At 37.2% G+C, this 8,105-nt stretch overlaps 1 protein-coding gene across 4 annotated transcripts in view; it reads left to right on the forward strand.

Moving 5' to 3' along the window:
* LOC117595337 (nuclear GTPase SLIP-GC-like) overlaps positions 1 to 6,068 on the forward strand; it is a 50,685-nt gene extending 44,617 nt beyond the window's left edge. For all 4 annotated transcript variants that reach the window (XM_034295621.1, XM_034295620.1, XM_034295619.1 and 1 more), the window contains 6 exons: positions 1,951 to 2,087; positions 2,198 to 2,244; positions 2,380 to 2,579; positions 2,757 to 3,007; positions 5,126 to 5,242; positions 5,477 to 6,068. In XM_034295621.1, the coding sequence (XP_034151512.1) occupies positions 1,951 to 2,087; positions 2,198 to 2,244; positions 2,380 to 2,579; positions 2,757 to 3,007; positions 5,126 to 5,242; positions 5,477 to 5,632 (908 nt within the window). In that variant the 3' untranslated portion in view covers positions 5,633 to 6,068. The remainder of the gene's footprint in view (positions 1 to 1,950; positions 2,088 to 2,197; positions 2,245 to 2,379; positions 2,580 to 2,756; positions 3,008 to 5,125; positions 5,243 to 5,476) is intronic.
* The last annotated feature ends 2,037 nt before the right edge of the window (positions 6,069 to 8,105 follow it).

Genomic DNA, 8,105 nt, shown 5'->3' on the forward strand with positions numbered 1-8,105 from the left:
AGGGCCAGGGACAGAATTTTACATTTAGGACATAAACACGGGCCAAAAATAAATAGTTATGAGATTACTGTAGAAATGCAGGTCATAAATGTTTTATTGTTTAATGTTTTATTTCGAAACTAGGCCACATTCAAACCCCTTTGTTTTCAACACAGGTAATTCATTATGTCACATATTTTCAGTTCATAACCTAATAGGTCAAAATCAGCCATTACTTAACTGCTACGCATATTTTGATATCCTCTTTTAGATTTGTCCCTCCATTTCTGTGTTCTTTGTTTTGGTTGCATGGTGCAGTATTTTAGCCAGATAGCTACTGTAGTTGGACAAATTTATGTTGGTTAAATAAAGACAAAATAAAGCTGCACTACGTAGACTTTTTTCAGAAAAAAAAACAATTACATAATTTTGCAATTACTCTCCGGTCAGAAAGCTGTTCCGCACCAATACCCAATAGAGAATGACATTACGAATACAAATATATTCACCTGTTCCAAACTCAGAGTTTGACGATCTTTGAGTTCCTGGTAGATAGCTATAGAGAGTTGGTCTAAGTCTTCTTTTGCTTCTTTGCCAATTTCGTGGTGTATGCCGTAGTAGACAAGGGAGGAATTTACAGTTTGTCGTCCTGGTCTCAAGCTGCCAATATAGTTTTTTACAGTAAGTTAACTTTGCTCCCTATGGTGTACTTATGCTATATATACATAATCCAGATAAAATGCACATTCACAAAATAAGCAAAGGAGGAAAGCTCGCCTTGCAGAAGGCGATTGGCTGGAACAGGATTGCTGGAATTGTAATGGCTGGGAAGTACAGTTCCGGCATGCTCCAAAAATGATATATTGACATTCCACTGGCACTGAACTTCTGTTTTTTACTGAAGAGATCCTACCTAGTGCAGCTTTGACAGATTTGTGTTGGTGCTGGTGTTAGGGTATCACTCTGATTGGCTGTTGGTGTTAGGATATCACTCTAACAGCAACAGCATGAATCCCTTCATAACGGTGGCCCAGAAGTGCAAAACACAAACACTAATAAAATTGCACACCCCCAATAAAAAAACGGTATTAAATTATATTTTAGTCAACCAAATGGGCCCCCCAGGCGTGGGCAACGTTCATGGTTGTCCCCCCCTGTCGGCGTCACTGCTCTGGGGCGGCCTCCCTGTGGTGGTTTGGGAGGAATGGCCGTGAGCGGTTGTATACTCGGTGGTCTCTCCACCCTTCTACTTGTTGTCTTCATCCTTCCTCCCCATCTCATGCATTGTTGGGATAGTGCATTATTGAGGGTAGCATGGTTCGGCGACATACTCCTTGGCATTTATAAACCCTTCTCTCCCAGCATGCTCTACTGGGGCATCATTCAGCAGGTTTGCTGAGCCTGCTAGCTTTCTCCAGTGGGATACTTGGTGTGACGCTGATGCAGCAGGCATGTTTGCGCTGCACTATCTATTGAAATACAATTCTGTGCGGTAGAAAATTATGGCTGAACCCATGCTGAAATTTAACTGTAACCTTATTCCAAAACAACAATGTTCTATTTACAAGTGTACTCATTAAGTAATTTTGCAGGATTTTGAGATTAGTCCTGTAAGAGCTTTATTCGGTTATGAAAGAAGATATCCCTAAAGAAAAACGTTTTTGAGATCTGGGATGGGACATCGTTCATGCTCAATGTCTCAGAACTACAGTACACTCTGCAAAGCAAGAACCTTCTAACCTCAAGGTCCCAATATTGTATTAGTCTATATTGAAGAAAACTGCAATCCATGTTTGGTTTTCTATAAACAGCCTGTACAAACTCAAAATGGAAGAATCCCCTGTAAGTGATATGAAGCCAAATTGTTGAATTAAGTAGATTTCAAGTGATTTGACTATAACACATCACTATAAAACCTTGAACTTTGCCTTTGAAAGCTTATGCTTGTCCTGATTTTTTTCTATAATGCAGATGTTACTGAGGATTTTAACAAGATTAAAGAGCTGATGGTTTGCCTTAGTACAAGACATGTGCCCACAATATTGGATCCTCACACAAAAAACACAGGATTTCAGTCTCAGCCTGAAAAGGGACAGAAGCATGTGCAGGTACGTTTGTTGGGAGGGGATTAACCTTCACATCTAAATCATAGAAATTCAGGCTAAGAGCATTTCATCCCATGTTCCCGACTTGCCTTGAAATCCCTTTTCTCATACAGGGGTCAAGAGGTTTAACTAGTCAACCTACCTTCAGGCCTACCTATAGGTAATCATTGATCACATAACCTGCTTTGCAGGATTGCCATACTAACCAGACATATTTTACTAAAACACTTTGTCAAGCATATTTTTATTTAAAAAAGTGTGCAACCATCTTCATTGCCCTACATCTGCCTTGAAGCCTCCAATGCCCCGAGGCAGGTCTTTTCCAGTGTGATTCAACTGGACTGGTGTTTGAGATGACTGGGAAGGGAGATGTGCTTTACCAGATGAGTCAATGGTACACCAGCCACATGGGCTCCATGACTCCAGCGGGACCCCTATTCAGCATCAACTGCCCTGCAGTCCCCCAACTGCATCTCCCACACTGTATGTGTGACGGTACGTGATGAATCAATTAATTTTACTCACTGTTTTTATTAAATAAAATATAATTTTAATGATATAGTGAAAAATGACTGATCCTACCAATGAATAATGCATTCAGTAGTAATACATACACATTTCCAGAAATTACATTTATTTCTAGTCAATAACAGCATTTTTTTTATTCTGCAGATGAGGAAGAAGTCTTGTCAGTGGCTCATTTTACTGGCGGCACAATGGAGATTGTGAAGCCACTCAAGACAACTGCCTCACATGTGGTTGTAAACATCCCAAACCCTTCCCTAGTTGGCCTCATCAGATGTGGTGTGTCTACACTCCCTGTCCAAAGCCAGGTGCTGCTGTTCCTCTGTCCGCAAGGGAACACAAACCAAAAGGGGATACTGAATGTTTTTTTGTTGCCCAAGAATGTGCCGATCTTTGAGGTAATATTCTACAGTTTGAAGGAATTAATTTGTTTATTTCAAGGGTCAAATGCTAATTACTACGCAATTGTCTTAACTGGCGCACAGCCTTTTGAACGGGTACTGAATATTTTTGTAGTTTACCCTGATTATGGAGTTTTAGCAATACCAGAAAAGTATGGCTTCATGACACCAGCATCACTGTTCTGCAGCCAGGGCTGGAATTATAATCAGGCAAATGAGGCAACTGCCTAAGGCCTCACGTTATTAGGGGCTTTGTACACTTGGCATAAATAAAACTATTATAATAATTTTAAAACAGCATTTTTCTACTCGACTTCCGCAAATGCTCCACTTAAGGTCCTTCTCTGACAAAAAATGTACCACTAAAATAGGCAGATCACGTCTATCCTCTTGTTATGTGTGGCTTTAGTGCAATTAGTGATGTGAATTTCTCTTCAGGGGAAATCAGATGTTTTCTAGATGTTCTGAGTGGTTCTTTAAGCCTATCTATAAAACTAGGTAGCAGTTGGCAAAGTTCCTAAATCCAATTTGGATGTGAATACCCTCTGTAAATGCAAAATACTTGAGTCGCAAGTTCTATCTTTTGTTATTTTATTTTTACATGCATGGGATTATCATGAAAATACAACCACATACACGTGGTTGGAAATTGAGCAAAAATCTAAGTTACCCCAGTCCTACTACCAAGTTTTATAGTACCCTCTCCTTTGCAACCCCCTACTCATTACCTTATAATAACAAAACATACATTCTTCTGCCACTTAAGACCCACCCCTTATTCTTTCATTGTAACTTGTAAACATTTCACAGCATACTAAATATACCCGTATATTAATGAATATAAAAGACAGTAGAACACAAAAACACAAAACTGCCAATTTAATAAAGTAGCAATAATATTAAAACAAAATTCTGGTCTTCACCTCCAAAATTCCATCACACCTAAAATTAAAGCTGAGATACTGCTCATTCAGTATTTATCTGTAACTTTAATATATTTTGGTAAACAACCAAAATGACAAAACTGTATTTGTGCCTTGTAGTGATGAGTTAAGTACATTAAGTTAGTCGAATATACACACGATTTACCATCCATTTGGGATCTGTCAGGTGGTCTGCGAGTTGGGACCCAGACTCAGTCAGGAAAATGCGCACCTCATCACTAGTGCTGTGCCAATACAACTTTTTTTCACAATGTAATATTGATATTCTGATCTACAGTGGGTATAGAAAAGAACACCCCTCTTTAAAATAATCACATTTTGTTGCTTTGCAGCCTGAAATGAAAACGGACAAAAACTATTTTTGTTTTATTAAGCAGTATTTACAACTTATAACATCCAAGTGAAAGATATAATACCAACTTGTCAGAATATTTTTTTTTACAAATTCAAAAACAGAATCACTGAGTAGAATCCTCCCCCTCCTAAAAATGACTAGGTGTAGCTAATCACCTTCTCAATAGCACACAAAGCCAATTGACTTTCAGCTGTGATCAGCTGTGGTCATTTTGATTAGCTCAGCATGAAACAAGCTTTTCCTGAAGCATTTCAGTCCTTGGTAGTGCAACTGAAGAAAACAATCAACTATGACGTTACGAATAATATATGTCACCCCCGCCAAATATATATTGTAATTATGGCCTTGAATAGAACTGATGTTTTTTTCTGCTGAACAATGATTCCAAGCACAAGCCCAAAGCAACATTGAAGTGCCTCAAGTACAAAAAGTTGAATGTCCTACAGCGGCCCAGTTAAAATCTTGATCTCAATCCCACTGATGATCTGTGGCACCCTTTGGTTGTCCACATGTTGAAACAACTTGAACAACCTGGAGCAAATCTGCCAAGAAGAATGGCCAAAAACACCTTAGACACAGTGTGTGTAGCTAATCCGGAGTTACAACAAAATACTTGCAGCAAGAGATGTCACCTCATATTAAGTTTGGTTTCAGAGTTTTTAAATAAAAAATAAGAAATGTGAATGTACAAATGTTTTATTCAGTATTATGTATAAAATAATTACTCAGGAGTTTAGTAATTTTGCCAAGGCATGTTAATGTTTCAGAACGAATCTAGGATTGCCTCAAACTAATGCACCTATATTTTCCTTGAAGGTGGAACATCAACAGAAGGGGAGTACTGTCATTAAAACCAGTTCTGAATGCACTTTGATTACTGGAAGAAAATATGGTCTCTGTTGTGAGCTAGTGGACTATAACATAAGTCTAAAAGTAAGCATGGACATCACAGACACAACCGTACATACTTAAATTTTTTGAGTGATTTAGCTTATAGAATATTTATTGTTATTGCTTGTCTGTTCAAATTGATACAATGTTTTATTTACATGTTTCTAATATCGCTAAGTTACAAAAGGAATTTTTAAGAAATGGCCAATTTCAGTATTTGTTTTAATCTGAGGCTGTCTATATTGGGCTAACATATTATTTCATGTCATGTTTCAGAGGGTGCAGTATGATGGTGACTACAGCCCAAACTTTCTACCTACATTTCAGGTGTATTTGGAATGTATTTCAGATGCCAAGAACATGAACCTGACTCTTATAGACAGAGAGAATAATGACCAGAAAGTCTGGGAGTGTGTAGTTCAAACCGGTTAGTAAAATGCCAGCTGGTTACGAAAGTTGCCCCCTTCCACTGTTTTCAACTCATGGGATAAATTCATCTGATTAAACTTTCTTCTCAACTTTAACATGTAAAGCACATTTAAAATGCAGATAGACAGTTGCACATTGTACTGTTTTCTGGTCCAGCCATCATATCCTGAGGTAAAATCTTCTATGTTAAACTCTGGTTATTGCTGTTTACCAAAGTTTCCATTAGTTTGTTCCTGTACTTTACTTTTTTTATTTGAATTTAATTAAATCAAATCAGTGTAGCAAATTATATTACATTTTAGATGTATAGTTACTCTTGTTTATTTCATAGTCCTTTATTACACTGACATTTACAAAATTGTTACGCTATTAAATGAATATTACTTTTTTATTACTTTTTCTCTTGTAGTAATCATGTATTGAGGGTTTATTTTATGAATTCAAGGCTTAACATTTTTATACATGATTTTGGATCTGGATGTGTTTCTTTTCAATTTACCATTTAACCAAAAGGTGAAAATTTTGTGTTGTAGGTCTACTGTAGATTATAATGTTATAGGTTATAACTGTTTTAAACAACTATAGGTTAGCGTTTTAAAACATTTTGTTCTGTGTTTTTTTGAGGATGGGGACATCATGTACTCTTCATTGCTTTATTTCTCATTCACTTTCTCTTTCACTTGTCCTGTTTGTTGGTGGGCAGGATGGTTGTGGGAGGGCAGAGGTGAGGTACTACACACTTGTCTGCACACTGTTATTTGTGTTTTCTAGTAGAAACAAAAAATAACTGCAAGACCAACTAGATCTCCTGCTAGCAGATTAGCTTAGGTCGCATTGAGGATAAAGAAATTGGAAGGCACCTTCCGGGATTGAGGGGTTAGTCATCAAATACGGGTCATGAATACGGAAATGTGAGTCATGGTTGTTGGCCAGGGAATGCGTTCTTTAGAAACTTATGGAGTCCAGCATACAGTTCTTGTTTGAGCCAGCATCGTGACAATAAGAACATTGTTAGATGTGCTTTGTTCTTTTGTAAAAGGGAGAGACAAGGGACACGCACATTGGAAATGTTCAAAGGTCTAGAAGAGACGGTAAACCACTCTCCAGGGGTGGCTGCATCATCTCTGGGAAGGGACGCGGACAGGAATCCAAGGGCCAGGGACAGAATTTTACATTTAGGACATAAACACGGGCCAAAAATAAATAGTAATGAGATTACTGTAGAAATGCAGGTCATAAATGTTTTATTGTTTAACGTTTTATTTCGAAACTAGGCCACATTCGAACCCCTTTGTTTTCAACACAGGTAATTCATTATGTCACATATTTTCAGTTCATAACCTAATAGGTCAAAATCAGCCATTACTTAACTGCTACGCATATTTTGATATTCTCTTTTTGATTTGTAAACACATTTCTGTGTTCTTTGTTTTGGTTGCATGGTGGCAGTGTTTTAGTCAGATAGCTACTGTAGTTGGCCAAATTTATGTTGGTTAAATAAAGAAAGAATAAAGCCATTTAACCAAAGGGTGAACAATCATGTTGTAGGTCTACTGTAGATTATAATTTTATAGGTTATAACTGTTTTAACCAACTATAGGTTAGCGTTTTAAAACATTTTGTAGGACATTTAAAAATCATGTACTCTTCATTGGTTTATTTCTCATTCAAATCATGGGGTGATTGTACCGAAAATGTGATTGAAATATATCTTTCATTATTATTTTTAGTTTTAATTAAAAAGTATGGGATGTTTAATATGTATTTCATGGTATGTTAAGAATTTTGAACCACAAAATCCCCCTGCAGAAGGCCAAAACTTTTAATAAAAAATGACTATAGCAATTAACATTTTATGTCATGATTTCATTTTGTTTGATTCTCTCCACACTACTTACACAGATGAGATACTTTGTTCTTTTTTTTCATGTTTTCCCAGGTTTCCAAATTCAACCAACCAATAATGCAAGTAATGTCATGTTATTGAAAGGCTGCTACTTTATTGTATGTTATTCATGGTAGGGGCTGCAGCACTTCAATTAGATTACCCAAAGTAGATGGTTTATACATGGGTTCTAGCTGTTTACTGTCAACAACAGCTTTAATTATTGACCAAACCTAACTAGCCCTGACCCTAACCTGTAACGAGCCCCAAATTGGGCCCTAATTCTAAACCCTTCTTCTAAACGTAACCCTAACTGGAACTTTAGCATGCAGAACCACACACTTTCCTGCTCTAAGGAGAGGGTAAATGGTGTGGAGCGCTTAGGAAGTATAACAAGGTTTAACTAAAGTTTCAAATGCAGTTTTTTGATAGCCGACATTAAAACCATCTGCCATCATCGATTTGAGGCCACCTAAATAAAGGGTGACAGCATGCAACCTGGACAAAGTTGATCAGAGAAGCATGGTTTTCACATAAAATACATTGAGATGTTACAATTCTGAGATCATACAGACTTAGCTTCACAAAGTT

The sequence above is a fragment of the Esox lucius genome, chromosome 11, assembly GCF_011004845.1.
Source record: "Esox lucius isolate fEsoLuc1 chromosome 11, fEsoLuc1.pri, whole genome shotgun sequence".
Lineage (NCBI taxonomy): Eukaryota > Metazoa > Chordata > Actinopteri > Esociformes > Esocidae > Esox > Esox lucius.